The 21,367-nt window shown below is 42.0% G+C and overlaps 1 protein-coding gene across 10 annotated transcripts in view; it reads left to right on the forward strand.

Moving 5' to 3' along the window:
* The window catches only part of PTPRM (protein tyrosine phosphatase receptor type M), an 835,156-nt gene that overhangs the window by 714,150 nt on the left and 99,639 nt on the right, over nt 1-21,367 (forward strand). For all 10 annotated transcript variants that reach the window (XM_030810737.1, XM_030810732.1, XM_030810734.1 and 7 more), the window contains one exon: nt 12,223-12,310. In XM_030810737.1, the coding sequence (XP_030666597.1) occupies nt 12,223-12,310 (88 nt within the window). The remainder of the gene's footprint in view (nt 1-12,222; nt 12,311-21,367) is intronic.

The following is a 21,367-nucleotide window of genomic DNA, read 5'->3' on the forward strand; positions in this document are numbered from 1 at the left end:
CTCAATCAAGCCTTCTGCCTTGTTTTCCCAAAGTGCTGGAATTACAGGTGTGATCCACCACACCTGGCCACCATTGTTCTTATTAATACTACTGAATTGGTTATTTATTGTGATTTTACTAAAAGAATTCTTATGTCGTCAAAATCGTTTGAGCCTGCATTTTTTTCTTATGACATTTCTTGGCAAAACCTTAGATTCCCTTTCAGGAATTTTCTTTGCTGAAACAACAATCTCTAGCTATTGTGTGAAAGTCCATTCTGGTAATGTGGGTCCTCCAAGGGCATTAGCTCTCGGCTGTTTGCATTTCAAAATTGACCCTCAAGTTTACTTTCATTTACTTTCAACTCTGTTGGCTTCTTGAAAATGTTTTAAGGCAGTACATCTAATAAGCATAAAGCATCTTACTTTTAGTTTAATCCCAAGCCTTGTAGTTCCAAATAAAAAAATTGAACCACGTGCCCCCAAGGTTTTAATCTAATATCTGGTTTCTTGAACTGGGGCCAGCTCTTCATTTTTTAAAGGATCAGCAGATTCTAAATACAACTTTTGGCAACTTCCTTTTAGCATCTGACCTTGGTTCACTTAAACTAATTGTTATCCTTTCAGCAGACTGTGATTCTGAAGGGGGAGAAACACTATACTGTAAAATGTTAGAGGAGTTTTTAACATTTAGGGTATAATGCCCTCCATGTAAAATGTCTCTCTTCAGTATTACTCTCTGAAACATGATGGTAATTTATTTAAAACTAGATATAAGTATATACTTTTTAAAAAACATATTCAAGAACCAAGCCTCAAAAATATTAAATTTGAATGCACTCAGGATGCATGAATCTTCTGATTTATAATTATCATCTATTTTTCCTTATACAGAGCTCCTCCTATGTTCCAGGTAGATGCTAGGTGCTGAGAATGTGAAAGACTCAGCCCCTTCCCTTGTAGAGTTTATAGTCTGGGGAGGACAGAGATGTTTGTGATTCTAATGACCTGTGCATTTCCATCAACATTCTACAAGTTCTACACATTCTACTAATAACATGCCAATTCAGTGGCACTTTATATGTGCAAGCCAGCATGGTTTTTTCCACTGACATTCACAGGTTTTAATACAGAAAGCAATCCTGTTAAACAATTTAATTATAAAAATTCTACTGTAAACATTAAAAAACAAATTCAGTAACCTACCTGTGGTCACACAGTTAGGAATCAGTCAGAGCTGGGATTTAAGCCCAAATCTTCTGGTCCTACATCTCATTCTTTTGCCTCAGCACCGCTTAAGCCAAGATAAGATGGTGAATTCAGTTTTCCCCAAGTGTGAGATGCAAACAACTGATGATGTACAAGGTGATTTTTAGGAGGCCCACCCATGGGGAATAAGCTGTGCTGAATCGCAGGTGAGAAAGTGATTGGCTTTCCCGTTAGTTGTCTTTCAATACTTTTGATTCACCAGTGAACCTTGGTTTGAGGCAAGCGTTCTCTCTCAGCCAAAGGAGAAGAGGCCTGGCCTCAGGCTCCGAAGTAGTCAAGCAGCACTGCCTGGCTGGATTGGATACTATTGCTTCGTTTTTGTTGTCTCGACTTTTTCTATTATCTTTACCTGAGGTAAGAGTTCTTGGCTTGGCTGGCCGTGGTGGCTCACGACTGTAATCCCAACACTTTGGGAGGCTGAGGTGGGCAGATCCCTTGAGCTCAGGGGTTCGAGACCAGCCTGGGCAACATGATGAAAACCTGTGTCTATAAAAAATACAAAAATTAGCTGGGCATGGTGGTGTGCACCTGTAGTCCTAGCTACTCAGGAGGCTGAGGCAGGAGGATCACTTGAGCGCAGGAGGATCACTTGAGCTCAGGAGGTCAAGGGCTGCAGTGAGCTGAGATCACACCACTACACTCCAGCCTGGGCAACAGAGTGAGACTTTGTCTCGAAAGTGATGCGAAGTTTCATTTGCAAGTACTGTAAATGCATTTGCATATACACAAGTTAAATTTACATCATTCAATAACAGAGGGAAGTGGTGAGGGGATGAGGGAAGTGGTGAAGGTGTACATGAGTGACTAAAATTTGGAAAGACCTCGTGAGTTGCTGCTGAGTCCTCCTGACTGCCTTTGTCACTTGCCTCTAGGGATTCTCATTTGCTCCTTCCCATCTGCTAGTTGCAACTTCCCAATTTCAAAGCACATTAGTGAAATGAGTAACGTTTCAAGGGAGTACATTCAGATGACTACAGCATTCACCCAAGATCTACTGTGAGATGATGATCTCTCTGTTTTGAGAGGTGAATTGGTTCTTCCAGGATTCCCAAGGGTGGCTGTAACCACCTCTGACTCTACAGATGAGTGATCAGCACCACGTGGAAACTTCTGCCATGCCAGGATTTCTGCTCCATACCAGTGCAGGCTCATTGTTTTCACTTATTTAGAATCTCATATTTACTCTTGTAGACTAAGGCTGATTGCCAAGACTTCCCTTACAAGAAGTAATCCATGTGATCTAAAGTGAGAGTATTCACATTCTTCAATAAGATATGACATTTGGCTAAAAGTCAGTCTTTAAATAAAAGGAGAGCCTCTATGACTCTACAGATAACTTTGGGTTATAAAGTTCCATACAAGTGTTTGCTTTTAAGAGTTGAACTCTTCTGGCAGAGTAAATTGAGATGTAATCATTTTTCGCTAAACTGTTTGAAAAGATATTTCTAACCTTATTTTCTAAATTTCTAAAATAATTTTCTGTTCTAAATTTTGATCTTTAGTTACCATGACTTAAGTATTGCAGGAAGAGCCTGGGAATTGTACTGATGGGTTTTATAAATTAATAGGTGTCAAAAAAAGAGTCACAAATATCACATTAAAATTCCTTTTTCTGCTATACTTATTCATTTCCAAGTCTGTCATCTCTTAAAAAAAAAAAAGTATCCTTAGATTTTCAGTCACATTTGATGGAGTTTATGTGCTCTGATTTCTGAAGTGAGGACATTTTAAAACTTCACAGTTCTCCAAGAAATACCAGGAAGAGGATGTTTGCTTTAAAAAAAAGAAAAAAGAAGGACAAGAATAAAACCCCCACCCAACTTCCAAATACTGTATAGAGTCAGTGAAGGAAAAATACAGACATGGGAGGAAAAATTGGAAAAAATTATCTTGGAGACAACAGCAAAAACTGGCAGTCAAGTCAGTAAGGATGTACTGTCATCAAGGTCTCAGGTTTTCATATTAGAACGAGAATAGTAACAGGTGGCCTTGAGGGAGCACTGGCTGCATGCTGGGTGTGTCACACATGTTGAGTCTCACCGCCCTTCATGTGGCCACGGTGTCGGGAGGGAGACTTGCTCAGTTTTCAAATAGGAAAGTGACAGGTGCCCTGGTATGTTTATAACAGCTCACTCTGGGACAAGTTTATAAACTGGAGGGTGGCAAAGAGACCAGTCAGGTAGCTACTGCAATAATGCAGGCAAGAGATGGGTTGGAGGCTGCTCTCCAAAGGAAGGGAGCAGCTGAATTTCCACAAAAACAGCCATCTGCTCTCTAGATGTTTTCAAGATGCCTTTTCCAAGGAGGTATTCTTACTGCTCTCTGAGGATCTGGGCGCATTTGCACAGGCTCACTGTCAAAGTCAGGTGCAGAGGTGGAAGAAATTACAGCTCTTGAGTAGTGCGAACATCCCAAACTCTGGCAATATCTGCATCAGAGGCAAAATGAAAATTGCTGTCTCTCTGAAATGTGGGGTGACAATCGTGGAGACAGGACCTAAGCCTAGCGTGACTTATAAAAACACAGATACTTTCAGCTGCCTCTAAAACAGAGCAGTCCTCTTTGGGGGACCTGTGACAGATTGCTCACTGACATCACTATTTTGACACCCCATTAAGTTACCATGGCCTCTTTGGGTTTGCAAGGGCACTGCAGTGAGAACAGGGGCAGATCCAAGTTCCAGAGTCTTCAAAGATTGATCTTATTGATATACATGGGAATCAAGAGATAGGCAACTCGAAAAAGTCAGCTTTGACCAAGTTTTATGTAATAAATCTAAACACATAGAAACCCTTTGGTCCAGCTTCTCCAGGACACCATCCTCATTCCATAAGAAGCAGCAGAGACTCTTGCAGGAAGAAGGAATCTGGAAATGCAGGCTTTGACTTCCAAACTGATGAAATATTCTTGTGATGAGCCCTTGAGAGCCCCTGAAGGGGGGTGCCAAGGAAAAAAGGACTCCCTGAAATGCAGCTGAGAGCTTCATCATGGACAAGATGACAGAGGCACCCAGCCTCGAGAAGACATTCCAGATAAGGGGGAGCCCCAGGCATGGCTGAGGATGTAGGTCTCTGTTATTAAACTGTTTTCTAGGGAACAAAAGAAAAGAGCAGTGCAGGCCAAGAAAGGGTTCAATATCCCCTAACACCCACCCTCTGCTTCTTACAATTAATGCCCTACTGACACTCACCCCAATTATATCAAAATCATCTCCTTTTTGGAGCCACCTTACTCTGCATCAGTCTACAATCCCACAGAACATTGGCCTTGTCCAAGGAATGTTCAGCAGCCGTGAACACTCCGCAGTTACTGTTTTCATGACTATTTCCCCTTGTCACTCACTTGAAGGATATGTTTTTTTGCTCTTGCCACTTGATCAGTGGTTCTCAACTTATTTCTGCTCCAGTGCTCTTGAGGGCTGTGTCACTTCATTAGCGGGAGCTGACTACCACAGTGCTTCTGAAGGTGGGAAGAAAGGGGACTTTTGAAATTGAGCAAGTTTGAAGAGAAAGAAAGGCAACTTGATTGAGGGTCCCTCCAGGGTGTCCATACATCACCAGGAAGCATCGCTGTGCAGGTGGTGATAGGACTGTGCCACTGAACTGGCTCATTCCATAAAACATGGTAACAAGAAATCCTTGGTGGCTTAAGACCCATGGCCAGGGTGACTTCAGAATGCCACATGCACAGTGCAATGCAGCAGGCACAAAGCCACAGGTTCTGGGCCAGTTTTGTGGCCAAATGGAGGCGCACTAAGTTCAGAGTGGAATGGCCTTGGCTCGGGTCCCAGCTCTTCTGTTTACCAGCTGTGTGATTTCAGGGGAGCCACTCAATGTCTTTCATACTAAATTTCCTTATCTATATAACAGGATTAAAATGCTCACCCCTGATAGAGCTTCACAAACCTCATAAGCATGTATGGATCAACAGGAAATATATGACATTGCTGTGAAAAGGCACTTGTAAAATCCCTCATTCAGAGTAATATTCAGTAGAATAAGAAACATATTGTAAAGCTCAGTCAGACATCATGGGGACTGTTTATAGGCATGAAAACATTGTGTGTGTGTGTGTGTGTGTGTATATATATATATATTTAGGTGGCAAACCTCAATCCCATTATCAAAAGAGAAAGAGCTATTAGGTAAAGGAAGATAATTGTATGATAACAATTGCCAAGATCGTGATGGCTGCTCTGAATCCTGCAAAATAGAAAAATTCTGCACAATTTCAAACTGGATTAAGTTGCAATAAAAAGTGGCCAGAGATTTGCAACTTCTTTAAAAGATCAATGAATGTTCACATTTAGATTTCAGTTTGTTTAGAAACCTAGTTTGTGTGTCAAGATTCTTGTTTTCACCCAATTCTTACCTCTCTTACCCATGAAGCATCACATGCTCCTTTTGCCTGCCTTTGTTCAAGACACTGGAGAATGACAGTGACCATTGCCATCACTGTGCCTGAACTTCTGGGGCACTCTGCTTTGTGGCCCATCAGGCAAAGTTAGGTGTCTTCAGTTGCTTTAGTGCTATAGCAATAAATAGTTTATATGGGATCTAATAAAATGCGACGCTTCGAAGCACCAGAAGAGAAGTCTGAGCAGAAAACAAAGAAAGTTCACAGACTTTGCATGCCCCAGTGAGTTCATCTTCCTTCTTTCAGGGTGACGACTTTAGTCATTTTACATGCACAATTTTATTCATATGAGAAAGGGAGGAAAAATTCTATTTCAGAAGCATCTAAAAAACTTGACCCTGCACTGCCTGAAAACATACTGCACATTATGTACGGCCTTGACCTGCATCCCTTTCTTTCTGGCAGCTTTTCTGTTGAATAGGATTTTTTTCTCCTTTTTTGATATCTAGGAGCTGTGGCATTTTTAACAGACTGCATCATTTTGGAGTAATGTTCTCTTGAGGTGGGCAACTGAGATGTATAATTATATCCTGTGGAAAATGATGGTGGTATGGGGGGTGGGGAAGGAGGTTATTGAATCACAAAAACATGTTTCCTATTCAGAAAAAAATGACAGTATGCAGGATGTTCAATTTCCTTCTGCTCTGTGCCCATGGAGAGTGCAGCATCTTCAAGTGGGGAAGTCATTAGTATTCACTGGAGCTTGCCTGGTTTCATTTTTATTGTTTTGGAGACTTATTACTCTTTCAGAGTGGTTCCCAGGTCTGTTGCCTCCTTGCAGTATACATGAGCTAAGGTAGTCAGAGGAAACACTTTAATTACATTTTAAGTAGAGTAAAAGCATAAGTATATTTATGAAAATTCTAACAGAAGGTGCAGTGAGACCATTAACTTAAATCCCAAAAATACATCTAGTGTTTTTTTCATAATAGGAAGTTCATAGTTGGTGTGTTAAATTATACCTGCATATTTAAAATCTGCCCTAAACACTAAATATTGCCTAAATGTGCGTATTATATTCAAAATCCCACCTATAAAACTTGTGCTGGGAGCAGGGGCCATCATTGCCTGCCTCCCACACCTGTCCTTAAGTTGCTGCTCTGCAGATGGGATGTCCTCAGGGGCTGAATGATGCTTTTAGCCTTGGTTCCCTCAGCCATCCCTCCTGCTCTCTCTCATTGGGCCTCTTGTTCAAAATTATGCCTGAGCTTTGGTCGAATAATTTGATTTTAGCAAGCCTGAACATAATTCTGTCAAGGGAAGACTCTGAGGTGAGAGTTAGAGGAGGAGTTGGAGGTTGTGCTTAAACTTGAACGTAAGGATTTGTCTCAGGCATAGAGAGATGCAAGGAGAAGATGTGCAAAATTTCCTCCCAGAGACCAGAAGCCAGCATATGCTTAGGAAATCCTTACTCCAAAGAACAAAGTTCTTTTCTTTCTATCGCACTGGGAGGATTCAAAACCTGATTGTCTTTACTTTCAACAAGTTTGAGAGGAACCCTTCTTTTTTACAATATAAATTATTTGGTGGTTACTTCCCAAGAATATTGGTTCAGAGTAGAATTCTTCTTAAAGCATTCAATATTCAATTTCTGTAATTTTAAAAGAACATGTGTAACTTTTGACCTCTTAAAGATAAAAAGATAGCTAAAGAACCTTTTATTCTTGCCCAAAGAAAAATGCTCAGGCGAACATCTTATAAAATGTGCATTGACTTTGCTTAATTTATTAAAAGATATTTAAAAGTGAAACAGTATGTGAAAAGGAACATAATAGAATAATTGCATAGTAAAGTTACACATAACCCAATGTTATTTGATTTTCCTCAGGCACATTTTACTGTTGTGTTTATTAGTGATTATGCCCATCTCATGGTCTGCCCAAAAAAAAAAAAAAAGGAAGGAGACTGGACTCACAGGGTCATTAGAGAATCCTCAGTCTCTCTAGGGAAGGAAGAATAAAGGAAGTATATCTGCCACCTCTACAGCTGCACATCTGTGGCAGTCCTGGCTGCAAACCAGACATGAAGCAGTATTCTAAGGCACTGACGGCAGTGTTCCTATCCCAGTTACTATACTTGCCCTGAGAATTGTTAGCCAGGAAAGCAACCAGGAGCACACAGTCTGAGAGATCCATGTACCGTATCATAGCTTCTCTGAATATTCAGTGGCTCCAGAGCTACAGATGAAGTTTTATTTTCTAACTAAAAATTTAAACAATTGGCTTTTGTCTCACTTTAGGCATAAGAGGGAGTCTAAAGTAAATATTTTCTCAGATATCTTGAAAGTATATGCTAGAAAAAAGCTGTAACATTCAAAACTGGATCCGTCTTAGGAAAAAACATTTTTAATCTCCATAACAAGAGGAAATAAAAGCCAAGGCAACCAATCTAGAAAGCCTTTCCCTTTTCTCTCTGGGCTCCCATAGGTATATTACTTGTTTTCTAAGCCAGGGATAAGGAGACATGGTCTTAATAATCCAAATGTATCCATGGGGAAATTGGCTATATAAGTGGAAGGAACACTTAGAGAAAATGCAAGACACCGTCACCCTATCTGTATGGAGTCAGGAGACAGTGACATTTATGTATGGAGGCACTAGTTATCTGACCTTTTCCTCAGAGCATCTCTAATTTTGTTTTGTTTTTTAAAAAAATACATTTTGCCATTCATAGTGATTCATATAATTCCTGGATAAGAAGTTGGGAGGCTCATTGCAAGAAGTTGAACTTTTCCTGCAATGGCTTCCATGCAATGAACACATATCATGAATGAGAAGAAAAATTCCTATTTTATAGAAGTAATCAATAGTTAAAATTTAGGTGACATTTTTTATATTCTTTTGTTGTAAACATTCTTTCAGAGACAAGCAAAGATAATCTTGGCATGGAAAACAATTGTTGGCCATGTGTATTTAAGTTGACTTAATAGTGTTTACTTCTCAAGGTCATTGGGGTAAGAGTGGTAGAGAAAAAGCAGTGGATAAAGAGTCAGAAAACACTGACTTCTAATCTAGGTTGTGTTAGAAGATCTTGAGGTTTCTGTCTTCATCTCATGTCCCTCAGCTGTAAGGGACAGCTCATGTCCTCTCCTCCAGTGAGGATCAGGTGAGAGGATGGACTCATTCATCTGCACATACTTTTGATGCTCTCATAATAAGTGCTCAGAGATGGATAAAACTTGGGCCCCATCTGTAGGAAAACATTTTGGGAACTGTAGTGCTCAAATGCAGTACAATTGGTTATTATTTCATTTGTTGATTTGTGTCTGTTTCTTGGTCACCAATTAAATGAAAATAATACAACTAAAATAACTATTTTTAAATACAAGGGCTATTGGCAGTCCTGTGGTAACCACAAATACTGAAGAAACACAGCTGTGATGTGAGCATCATTCCCCACAAGGGAGCCTCTGTGTATCCAGAGAGGGCAGGGACTCTCATGTGGCTCGGGCCCCCAAGTGAAGGCTCAGGGAATCTAGGGGCATTTTCTGTATGAGTTGAGGCTGTGGATTTACTGGAAGACTTCAAGGTCTCAAAGTCAGTTTTCTTCTTCCATCTTCCTACAAAAAACAAAATCTGAGAACTTTTTAGATGGGTGGAAAAGGCAGAGGGAAGTGAAATTGGTAATTAATCATGACAAACTCAAAGTGGAATTAAATTGTTGGAAGTCAAATAGTAGTTATTACTCAACTATAAAATTATTGTCATTCATAGAGTAACAAAGACAGTATTCAGAAAAGAGTATCTGACTTTAAAATCCCTGAAGCTATTTTTAAATGCATGTTATGTAGCAGAATAGAAGCTACATGTTTGAATAAATCCCCTGATTATATAAAGGTCTTGTTCTAGATGGAATCAGCTAGCGATTTTTAATGATAGTATTTGTATTGAGTTAATTTATTAATAACCTGAAGATGTTTTTATTTGCATTTGCCCTGTATCATACAGGGTTTTACTTTTTGTATTAGTCCATTCTCATGCTGCTGTGAAGAAATACCCGAGGCTAGGCACAGTGGCTCACTCCTGTAATCCCAGCAGGTGAATCCCAAGGCGGGTGAATCACTTGAGGTCAGGAGTTCGAGACCAGCCTGGCCAACACGGTGAAACCCCGTCTGTACTAAAAATACAAAAATCAGCTGGGCGTGGTGGTGCATGCCTGTAATTCCAGCTACTCGGGAGGCTGAGGCACAAGAATCATTTGAACCCAGGAAGCAGAGGTTGCAGTGAGCTGAGATTATGCCACTGTACTCTAGCCTGGGTGACAGGGTGAGACTCTGTGTCAAATTAAAAAAAATAATAAAAAAGAAATACCCAAAACCGGGTAATTTATAAAAGAAAGAGGTTTAATTGATGCACAGTTCCGCAGGGCTAGGGAAGCCTTGGGAAACTTACAATCACGGCAGAAGGGGAAGCAAACACATTGTCTTTACCTGGTGGCAGCAAGGAAGAGTGCCAAGTGAAGGGTAGGAAAAGCCACTTATAAAACCATCAAATCTCATGAGAACTCACTCACTATCAGGAGAACAGCATGGAGGTAACCACCCCCATGATTCAATTACCTCCCACCAGGTCCCTCCCACAACACATGGGGATTATGGGAACTACAATTGAAGATGAGATTTGGGTGGGGACACAGCCAAACCATATCACTCTTCAACTAGCGATGCATAGTGTGAATCTGTTAATACAGCTGTTCATATATAGCACATCTGATCCTACCATGTTTTTGAAATGATAAATATAAGGTAAAAACTATTATGATAATAAAGTGTTACCTGTGATCATAACTAAGGGACCTTAAGATAAGCAGATTAAACCTCTTAACTCTTAGGTTTGTAGTGTTACTTTTTTCAATCTTCTGTGTTGTGTTATAAAATGGTGTTGCTCAACTGTTTTGTTGGTTGGATGTACGGAGGACAAGATCTGAAGCCTGAGGGCAGGACAGACCTGGGGCTGGGGTCTTCTCCAGCCAGTCTCTGATGCAAGCTCGGTTGTATGGTAACAGCAGTATCCATACCCACCAGGCCACAGAAAAGGCATGGACTTGACAAACTATGTCAAGTCCATTCCATTCAACTGTGGAATGAAATCTGCAGACTGGATAAGTAGACTTTCCAAGCCTTAGAGCCCGTCGCACACTTAAGCTGCAGAAATAAAGCTTCATTTTGAAATCAAAGCCAAAACATACTACAGCCAAACACCACAGTTATTCATTCATTCAATAACTAATTACTGGATTCCAAACATAAATGATGAACACATAGCCCCCACTCTCAGGGAGTCCACAGCCTGGAGGCAGAGACAGACATAGAAACAACAGAGGATGCCAAGCACTGTCCACTTAGTGGTCAGAATACTGTGCAGCACACAGGCAGGCAGAGCGGGGCACAGATACCCCATGGCGTCTGCAAGCAGTGTGTCCTACTGCAGCAGTGCTAAGCAACAATTTACCTCATGAGGGAGAGTCAGACCCATAAAAAGGAATAAATAGATTCTACCTAGCGACAGACTTATCTCAAAATATTGTAAATGGTGGAAATGGCCAAGATGGCTGAACACCACAGGTGAGATGGAGACTGGGGAGGAAGGAAGAGCTTCTGTTTGGGAGAGAACTGGAAAGCCACCCTGGAGCACATCTGAGGACACGAGTCCCTAATGCCATGTTCTCTGGCCCCAAAGCATTCCCAAATGGTGCTCTCATTCATCTGCTCGCCCTTCATCTCTTCCTCTTTCCCTCTCTCTTCCTTCCCGGTGGGTGCCAGGAAGTACATGAGTACTGTGGCAAAAACAAGAAATAGCTTTACTGAATTCTGTTCACTTCCATCCTTTTCCCATAACCTCCTCACGTAGTTGACCACATAAAGGTAAAATGTAACGTGAACTAAAGTGGAAATAAAGTCACACTTTTTTTTTTACTTGTCCACTGAGAGTAGGGGACATTTTCATTACAACTTGAACAAAAAAATATTGAATAACCTGAAGATTAAAGACTCCAGGCATCATAGTGCCAAATCCTAAATAAATGGACATCTAAACTCCATTAAAAATGAAGAGAAAACTTTGGCGGAGTTTATTACAGGATTTTAGCCTGGAAGTCATGAAGTCTCAGCTTACTTACTCTCATGTTTTAACCAAAAATAACCTTTCTTCAATTAGCAATTAGTGAGAAAAAGACATCACTGTATCTCTTACAAGAATATTGAAAAATGACAATATAATTAAGAAATTGAGTGAAACATTAATTTTTCTGTATTAAATATTCAGGTGGGATGGGGATGAACATGTGACCATTTTTACTCGGTTATACAGAGAAATTGTGGGTTCACTCTTCAGCCTCCATCCCTGTGTTTGTAAGATACTAACTGAAGGAAAATAAAGTTTAGAAAAAGCTAAATGAAATATTTAAAATATAATATAGTGTAATAATCCCTTGTCTCATTCCTGTGGGCATTCTTTCCTTCTTGACCCTTGTTCTACGTTTTTTAAGAACATCCTCCATTGTTAAGATCCCTCTGTTTACTGCGCCAAATTGTAATTCTCAGTCTCACTTTCCTTCTAGAGCTTCTTTGAAGGGCAGTCTGCACCATGGGACTCGGCTAAGAAAGATGAGAACAGGATGAAGAACAGATACGGGAATATCATTGCATGTAAGTGTCAACAGTGTCATTGTGCTGTTGTAGAACTTCCTTTCCGCATCTAGTAAGATTGACCACCAGGCTCATACAGAGGAAATTTACAGTGCAATTACCTCCTTCATCCGTCTAGAACAGCTGGTGTTATGCTCGTACTAAAGAAAGGAATAACTATCTACCCCCACTTCATCATTGTACTGTTGTCGTGGGCCCTGTTTTCCTTTTAGATTTAAGGTTTGGGTAACACAGGTAACGTTAAAATGCTGAGAAGGAAAATGCATTTTGGGTGGAGTAAACATTATAGTCCTAATGTTTCCCAGCTGCTACGTGAGAATGAATGGAAATAATGATGCACAGCTTTCCTTAATGCAAGGAGCTCAGAGTTCTCTGAAAACATTAACTCATTAATCCTGTGGACACTGGGTTAGGTAGGTCAGTAATAGCCCCATTTTAAGGACAGGAAACTGAAACTCAGAAGTTAAATGATACTCCCCATATCACAACACTCATTAGCAAAAGAGCTAGGATTATAGCTTAGACATTCCCAGTGCCTGTGAAACTGAATGTTACCAACCCATAATGCCTTGGATGGTTTTTAAGTCGAGCCCAGCCTCATTAATGTTCCATAACAATGCTGAGACACGTGCTAGATTGATGAAACCCCTTCTCCCAAGGCCCGCACTATCCATCCCCCACACTAAACTGCTCTCCATCATCCATGACTGCATCAAGGCACTGATGGGCCCGCTGTAGCCGCCTAACGTAATTAATACTACTTATAAAGATACATAGATTTTAAAAAACAACACAACAATGCAGATTAGGCCAAGAGAACATCTCGCTCCTCATGTCTCATTTCTTATGAGAGAACAAACTTGGGAGGTTTGGTTATTCCAGGGGAGCGATCTATTAGCTTTATTGATTGTGAAAGTGCTGTTAAACTGTCTTTGCCTGAGTTCACATTTCTTAGTGTGACAGTACAGATTCTCTAGCAGTGCTGCCCACAGAATTTCCTGTGACTGTAATCCTAGCACTTTGGGAGGCTGAGGTGGGAGGATTGCTTGAGGCCAGGAGTTGGAGACCAGCCTTGTCAACAAAGCGAGACTCTGTCTCTACAAAAAAATTTTAAAAATTAGTTGGGCGTGATGGTGTGTGCCTGCAGTCCCATCTACTCAGGAGGCGGAGGCAGGCAAACATGGGGATGGCCCTGTATTGATTGTTTCCTTTCTATAAAACGTCTGTGAGCTCCCCACCACATTCCAAGCAGATTTTCTCCTTTAAACCTCCAGAGATCCTGCCCACTTTGTCTCCACTTGACCCATGTGGGTATTTGATATACAGCTGTTTGTCACAGGAACACTGAATTCTGTTCCTGTACACATTGCTCATCACAGCTGGACAGAGAGTATGTACTTAAAAGGGTCCAATAATCCATCTCTTCATTCAATAAATATTTATTCATCACTTTCTTTTTGCCAGACTCTGTGGGAGGCACTGCTATAAAAAGATAATGAAGGCTGAGGCAGGTGGATTACATGAGGTCAGGAGCTTGACACCAACCTGGCAAACATGGTGAAACCCCGCCTCTACTAAAAAGACAAAAATTAGCTGGGCGTGGTGGCATGTGCCTGTAATCCCAGCTACTCGGGAGGCCGAGGCAAGAGAATTGCTTGAACCTGGGAGGTGGAGGTTGCAGTGAGCCGATAATGCCACTGCACTCCAGCCTGGGTGGCAGAGCAAGACTCCAGAGGTCTCAAAAAAAAAAAAAAAGAAGAAGATAATAAAACACAAGATACTGCCCTCCTAGTAGTTACAGTCTAGTGCAGGGGGTTGGCAAACTTTTTTCTGTAAAGGGTCCAGTAGTAAATGTGTTAGCCTTTAAAGGCCAATCTCAGTCTCAGTTCAGCTTCTTGGCTCTGCTGTTTTCATGCAAAAGCAGCCACAGACAATACAGAAACAGATGGGTCTGACTATGTTCCAGGGAAACTTTTTTTCAAAGCCAGGCAGTGGGCTACTTTTGGCCCACAAACAGTAGTTTGCTGACTCCTGGTTTAGTGAAGAACAGATTCCACAAGGAGAACTTTTTCTTACCCCCCAGGGCACATTTCTACCACCAAGATAGTTTTCAATTCTCAGGACCCTGAACTTAGGATCAATTTTTTCAGCACCCCAAATAGAGGTATCAAATGTGATTTGTGTGTCTGGCACAATGTTGTCAGAGGCAGGATGTGTTTAAATCTACCTCCTACCACCATGAATTTGTAGTCTGTGGCCAGATCAGGATAAGACATGCATGAAATAATAGATCTCATGAAATAATAATAACATAAATAAATGGAGAATGTGTTGTGAGGACACCACTGGGGACTTGAAGGAGAAGGGTGAGTGGATGAGCGGCAGACTGATCAGGAAAAGACCTCTCGGGCAAAAGAGAAGGACATAGGGTTTAGAGATGGGAGGAGCAGTTTGGAGTCCTTGTCCTACCACGTACGGCTCAATGACCTTGGGTGAGTCATGAGCCTTCTCAGTGTCAGAATTTCCTGACAAGATCACGTGTTGTGGAAATGAACAGAAATGCCACATTAAAAGAATGTTGATCGTTGTTACCTGAAAAAAAGTCTCACTTCTTCATTACTTCTGTGTTACTCCTCTTGAGTTTAGAAGATTCATTACTTCATTTAAAATGAAAAAAAAAAATCAGCATGTTGAAGTCTCAGATTCCAAGTGATGAGCTGGTAGGTAATTCAGGGACCATCCTGTTCCTTCCTGGTGAGCACTTCTGTGTGCAGTGGCCCACTTCTGCCCAGGCGGGACTCTGGCTTCCGTTTCCAGGCATTGCAGTGGGCTGTCATTTACCCATGACTTCTGGGACTACATTTTCTAGCCCTCACCACTCTCCATCCCATCCCTTCCTGTGGTCTTTTAGTGTTTCTTTACTGGGTTGTGTTATTTTTGTATCTTTCTAGAGACAGTGTCAAAAAGAGACTTCTCTGTCCAGCCTCCTAATCTTCCTCTCACCTTCCATGGCGTCCTGAAGCCCTTCCCTGGGTATCTGTGTTACTCCTTCCTCTAGTTTGCTGTTGCTTCCTATACCCACACACACATAATGACCCACACATACATCATGACTCACACGTACATAATGGCTGTTTCTTCATGGGCATAGTGAATAGTATTACCATCCCCCGCCTAAAAATTATGTAACTGTAGAAAAGTCAGTTTCACTTCCTGTAAAGTCTGCTTCCTAGAGCCTCGGACTTGGGATAACACCACTAACTAGGATGAGGAATTGGGAATTCAGTCAGCATATCTTAGAGGTTCTTGTTAGTGCTTTTCAAAGAACACAGAAGTAGTGTAATGATCACGTTCATTGTTTTGCAGCAGTGTTTGCATATAAAATAGTTTTAATGGTCCTTAAAACTGTTTATTGGCTTTTGCTCTTAAGTAAGTTAACTTTTCCCTTGTTTACACTATAAATTTGCTGAGCTAGCCCCTTCCAAATATAAACCAACACCCTACCCACCATTACCGCCCCTCCACACACAAGCCTAGCCCTCCTAATACTCTCAACAGTTCCTAACTATAATTAACTCTAAGCTTAAGGCACACACCAAATCTCCCTACTAACGAGGCAGCCCCCTTGCAGCCGGCTCCTCTTTCTAGGGGCTGGTAATTGGAGATAATGAGCCAGAATCTGCAGAAGCTTCCCAGGCTCCCTTCCTCCTCTCTTCTGATCTTTATTCAACAAGTATGTATTGATCTGCCATGTGCCAGGCACAGTCATTCTTTCAACAGATATTTGCTGAGTGCCTGTTACACACCACACACTATTCTAGGTGTCAGCAACAGAGCAGGGAACAAAGCAGACAGGATGCTGTGCTGGTGTCGTGCTGCACCTTCTTGTGGGCAAGACAGGAGCAATTGCTGAGTGCAGGGTGTAACACCCATGTTAGGAGGTGAGGTGAGCACAGGGCAAGGAAAATGAAGCAGGGAATGGAGATTGGTCAGGGTGGGTGATGTTTTTAGATTGTGGTCAAGAAAAGCCTCCTTGAGGGGATGAGATGCCAACCAGGACTTGAAACAGGTGAGAAGGCGGAGGAGTGTGTCCGCCCAGGTGGCCGGTACAGCAGGGAAGGCTGTGCTGCGGGACCATAGGGAGTGGGGTGCGGGCAGAGGTGGGAGATGCAGGGACTCTGGGGTTACCACAGGAGCAAGAGCTGACAGAGCCCCTGCCCTCCTGAAGCTGACGGTCCTGGAAGATTTCGTGGGGGAGAAGGGGGTGATATAAATGATTACAAAATAAAATTCAAGTTAAGGACACAGAAGGAGTTAACATGGTACCATGAGAACTCACAACGTGGGGACTGAGTGAGGAGGTATGGGAAGGCCTCCCTGAGGATGGGACATGGAAAACAACTGAACAGAGGGGACGGAGCAGGGAGGATGCTGCAGAATTGGGAGGGGGGTCATGTGAACAGACTCTGTCATGCTGGGGAGCCCCTTGGGTCTGAAGAACTAAAGGAAGGCTGGGTGGCTGGAGCTGGAAGGACAGGGGTGGGAGTTGGGCTAGAGAAGGAGGGAGGTGGAAGCCAGACCTACAGAGCCTTCTGGGGCAGGTTGAGGACTTTTGTCTTTATTATAAGAATAAGGGAAACTTCATTAAAGGGGTTGGGGAGGTGTTAATAAAATTTCATTGGAAAATTTAGATCTGACTGCAGAGAAAGTAGGTTTGAAAGGGACAGCTGTTGAGGAATTTCCAGTAGCCCGAGTGTGACACGACGATGATGTTGGCTAGAAAGAAAATAAGTAGATGAATTCAAAAGAAGTAATGGACCCAACCAAAAGATGGATGGGAGACAGGGTGAGGAAGACAGAAGAGCCAGAGATGACTCCTGCATTTCCGACTTACTGGAGGATGAATGGTTAGATGGATGGTGGGCAGTTGAGCAGGTAGACACATGGAAGGATGGATGGGCCATCCCCTTCCAGTATTATCCCTTCCAGTATTATCCAGGATGGATAATACTGGAAGGGAACCAGCTGTGGAGAGGAGCTCAGGTTGGCATGAGATCAACAGCAGCTTATGAGTTCGATTTGGGGACATATTGAGATGCTTTGGAAACATGCAAATGAGAAGCCAAGCAGACAGTTCTGTAGACTGCTGTGAAATCTGAAAGAGAGGGGTCTGGGCTGGATTATAAATCAGTGACCCATTTCATGGGTCATATGGGTGGTGGTAGAAGCCATTGGCAGGAGGAGGTGATCTGTGGAGGGAGCAAGGAGGGCATAGAGAGCCCAAGACCCAGCTAAAGGGGCTTTAATAACGGGCGGTCCTGAGACAGAACTGCTCAGCGGTGCAGGGAGCACTGTCTCATGGAGAGAAGGGGTGCTGCTAGTGTCCTGTTGGTAGATCTAGTAGATCTAGTACAGCAGAGACTCTGATGTAGTGCTGAGGACACGAGGTCCCTTCTGAGGTGGGTTACCATGCCCTCCTACTCCATTTCCTAACAACAAGGTGTAACTAATCAGCGACTGGAACTTTGGACCTACCCCAGATTCTTCTAACCAGTGAGCCAATCTTGGTTGCTCACATTGAAGGCTTCACTTTTCTAACATTTTGTTTTATAGCAGTGTGCTTCTCTCTGCTAATTGAGTGACTCCAACAGTGTCTTTGAAGGGAGGGAACCAGAGTTTAGTTAGGTAAGAATGGACTGGCAGAGCGAGCTTTTGGCATTAAATTCAGGTGGGCATGAGCAAGAGAGAAGCAGATGGACACAATATGTTTAGGAAGGCATAGGGTAAAATAAATAAATCCCTGCCAGGATTCTGAAGAATAAAGAGAGCTCTGACACAGGGATTAGTCAGTCAGAAAAAGAGTTAGAAAACAAGGCAAGACCCATATGAAACCAACAGGAAGAGGAGAATTCATATGGAGCCACCGTCATTGAACTCAAACTTCCTGCTCAGAACCTGCATGGCAGAGCTGGGAACCAGGTGGAAACAAGCAGGGAGACTGCACTGGAGGTGGCATCCCACTGGGTAAGGCGCCAAGCACTTCCTGAGTTGCAGGCACACTGAGTCTCCTGCAGATCCTACCTTGAAACAAGCGCAACAGCAATCCTCGGCCCAAGTGCAGCCACGGGAGGAGCAAATCCATTATTTGCAGAAATCAATTGTAATTAAAATTAATTTCCAGCCTTCTCTCAGAGGCTAAATGTTACCTTGATCATTGTGATTCCAATTTACCTTATATATGTCACCAGTATGTAGCAGAGACAAAGAATTGGTTAGAGGTGAAAGATTATCAGTGATATACTCCATTTCTGCCGCTGTGGGAATATCTAATCACACACAAGTTAAAATTGCATGACTATTGCCAATATCCGTCATGTTTAATATGGAAGTGTTAAAATATTTGAAGTTACTTAGAGATATTTTTAAACATGATATTACCTGATGGAAAGGGTGGAAATACCATGTTTTACAGACTTAGGGTGGGGCATAGACCTGCCCTAAATCTCACATCACCCCAGTCCAATGCATGCCTATGTACACGGGGGGAAAACCTCAGCGGATTATAATTCTTCAACGCTAAGCAGTGGTTTGTTGTGACAAGGTCCTTATGTGCCTGTTTCTTACCCAAAAATATCTGCTTTTCTCTGTTTCATCTAGTAAAGGCTTTTTTTGAGAGATATGAGAGGAATAGCAAGTAGTTTTTATGCAGATGGAGTTTCTCAAAGTGGCAGAGTTTGTTACATTTCTTGATGGGGTAACATTGAGTTGTGATTATGATATAAACGTAAGTTTAATTTTGATCATATTCAAGTCATGCATGGCAAATAGATTTCTTTTTCTCCAATTCATACACATTAAAGAAACTTTATACACTGTGGAAAACTTGGGGAACACATCCCAGAATCTCACCATCCAGATTCAAACCCTGCTAACATTTTTTTTCTGTTTCATTCCAGTCTTCTTATTTTTCTACCTCTTGAAGCTATTGACTTAATTTTTTTTTTGCTCTTTGTTTTTCAACGAGGATAGATGTGTTATTCTCTTTCTGATTACAAAGATAATATAAACCTTATAGACCGTTAAAGTAGTACATAAAATCATAAAGATGATAATAAAAATCACTCCAGATTTTATCCCCTGCAGAAACCTCATTCTTCCAGTTATCCCACTGTGTATACATACACATACACCAATGCATTTGATTATTTCATGTAAATAGACTCTTATTAGACATGCTGCCTTGTAGCCTGCTCCTCTTCACTCTGTAATATGTCCCAGAGATCTTTCCAGGTAAATAAATTAAAGGCCTAGTAATCCTTTTGAATGATTTTATCAGATTTTTTTGCTTGTTTGCCCACCATTCTTCAGTCTCTTGTTTATATCATTGAATGGTTACCAAGGTAGTGTTAGGAAAAAAACGTCTGTTTTAGAAAAGCAGTCCTTGGTGTGGATTCACTGGTGAGGGAAGCAACTAGAGGCAGAAATGAAATAGTGCAGATGAAAATGATCAGGTCTTGAATTAAGTCATTGGCACTAATAAGACAAGTGATAGCTAACTTTCACTTACTTCTTATTGTATACCAGCTACTTACTAATGATTACTTATATTAACTCACTTAATCCTCACAAATATAGGCAGTATTGTTATTCCAGTTTTACAGTTGGGGAAACTGAGGCACAGGGAGGTTAAATAACTTGTCCAAGGCCACACAACTAGAAAGCAGCAGAACTGAGATTCATACAGGAATTCTGGCTCAGGAGCCCGGGATCCTAACCTCCATGCTCCACTACACAGAAATAGGGATAGGTTGTTGAGCAGATACCAAGAGACTAAAATGTAGGAGTTATTGAAGAGCATTTAGCATGTCTTCAAACGTTTCTCCCGTTTCCTTTTTAAAAGGATCTCCAGCTCCTCTGCCCTGAAAGATTGGCTGCTTCCAGTTTTCAGTTCTGCCCTGCTCTGCTGTTCCCCAGTGAGCATACTGGCTCTTTGTGCTTTGAAGATTTTATTAGTAAACTTCAACAAGGATGTTGCTTTTATTCACAGAAAAGGGGTAATTTTTTTTTTTTTTTTTTTTTTTTTTTTGGACAGAGTTTCACCCTTGTTGCCCAGGCTGGAGTGCAATGGCGTGATCTCGGCTCCCTGCAGCCTCTGCCTCCTGGGTTCAAGAGATTCTCCTGCCTCAGCCTCCTGAGTAGCTGGGATTACAGGCGCGCATCACCACGCCCGGCTAGTTTTGTATTTTTGGTAGAGACGGGGTTTCTCCGTGTTGGTCAGGCTGGTCTCAAACTCCCGACCTGAGGTGATCCGCCCACCTCAGCCTCCCAAAGTGCTGGGATTACAGACGTGAGCCACCGTGCCCGGCAGGGTAATTTTTTTAAAGGGGAACTAACTGTACTGTGTTCCAGGCACCTGATAATACTATGCATTATCTTATTTGGTCTTCCCAAAACTCCTAGGAAAGTAGCCCCTTGTCACCCCTGTCTACAGATGAAGCTCAGCAGGACTCCAAATTTGTGCAGATGCATGTGAGTTGTAGAGCCAGCATCAAATCATAGTCTCGGACACCAAAGCCCCTGTTAGTTTCATTTCCTGCAAAGTGTGAATGTGAAATGGCTTTGGAATAATCAAGGAAAAGCACCCATGCTGGCAGAGAAATACAGATGGTAATTAAAAACTACAGCTCAGGTCTTCTCAAACTTACAGGCTGTGTCCCCCAGAAATACCAAGTCCTCATAGTCTTGACCCCATGGCTTTCATGGTTAGTAATTGACCTGTTGTTAACCACAAAACTGATTGAATTCTACAGATCTTATGCCTAGGCAGTTGAGGTTTCCAAACTTTTTCCTCCCTTCAACCCCAATGGCTAGACCCTGTCCCTGAGAGAGGGCCCCTCCCAGCTGGTAAGCCTTCAAAACAAACCTGCAGAACAGGGCTCATCAGTGGACAATTGGCATTTCTTTGGATTCTTTGTCTGAGTGACTCCCACATTTTGCCAGATGCCAGAAATGTCTGTGAGGCATTTCCTCATAAAAATTTAATATGATTTAGCCTCA

This window comes from Nomascus leucogenys, chromosome 4, assembly GCF_006542625.1.
Source record: "Nomascus leucogenys isolate Asia chromosome 4, Asia_NLE_v1, whole genome shotgun sequence".
In the NCBI taxonomy this organism is placed as follows: Eukaryota; Metazoa; Chordata; class Mammalia; order Primates; family Hylobatidae; genus Nomascus; species Nomascus leucogenys.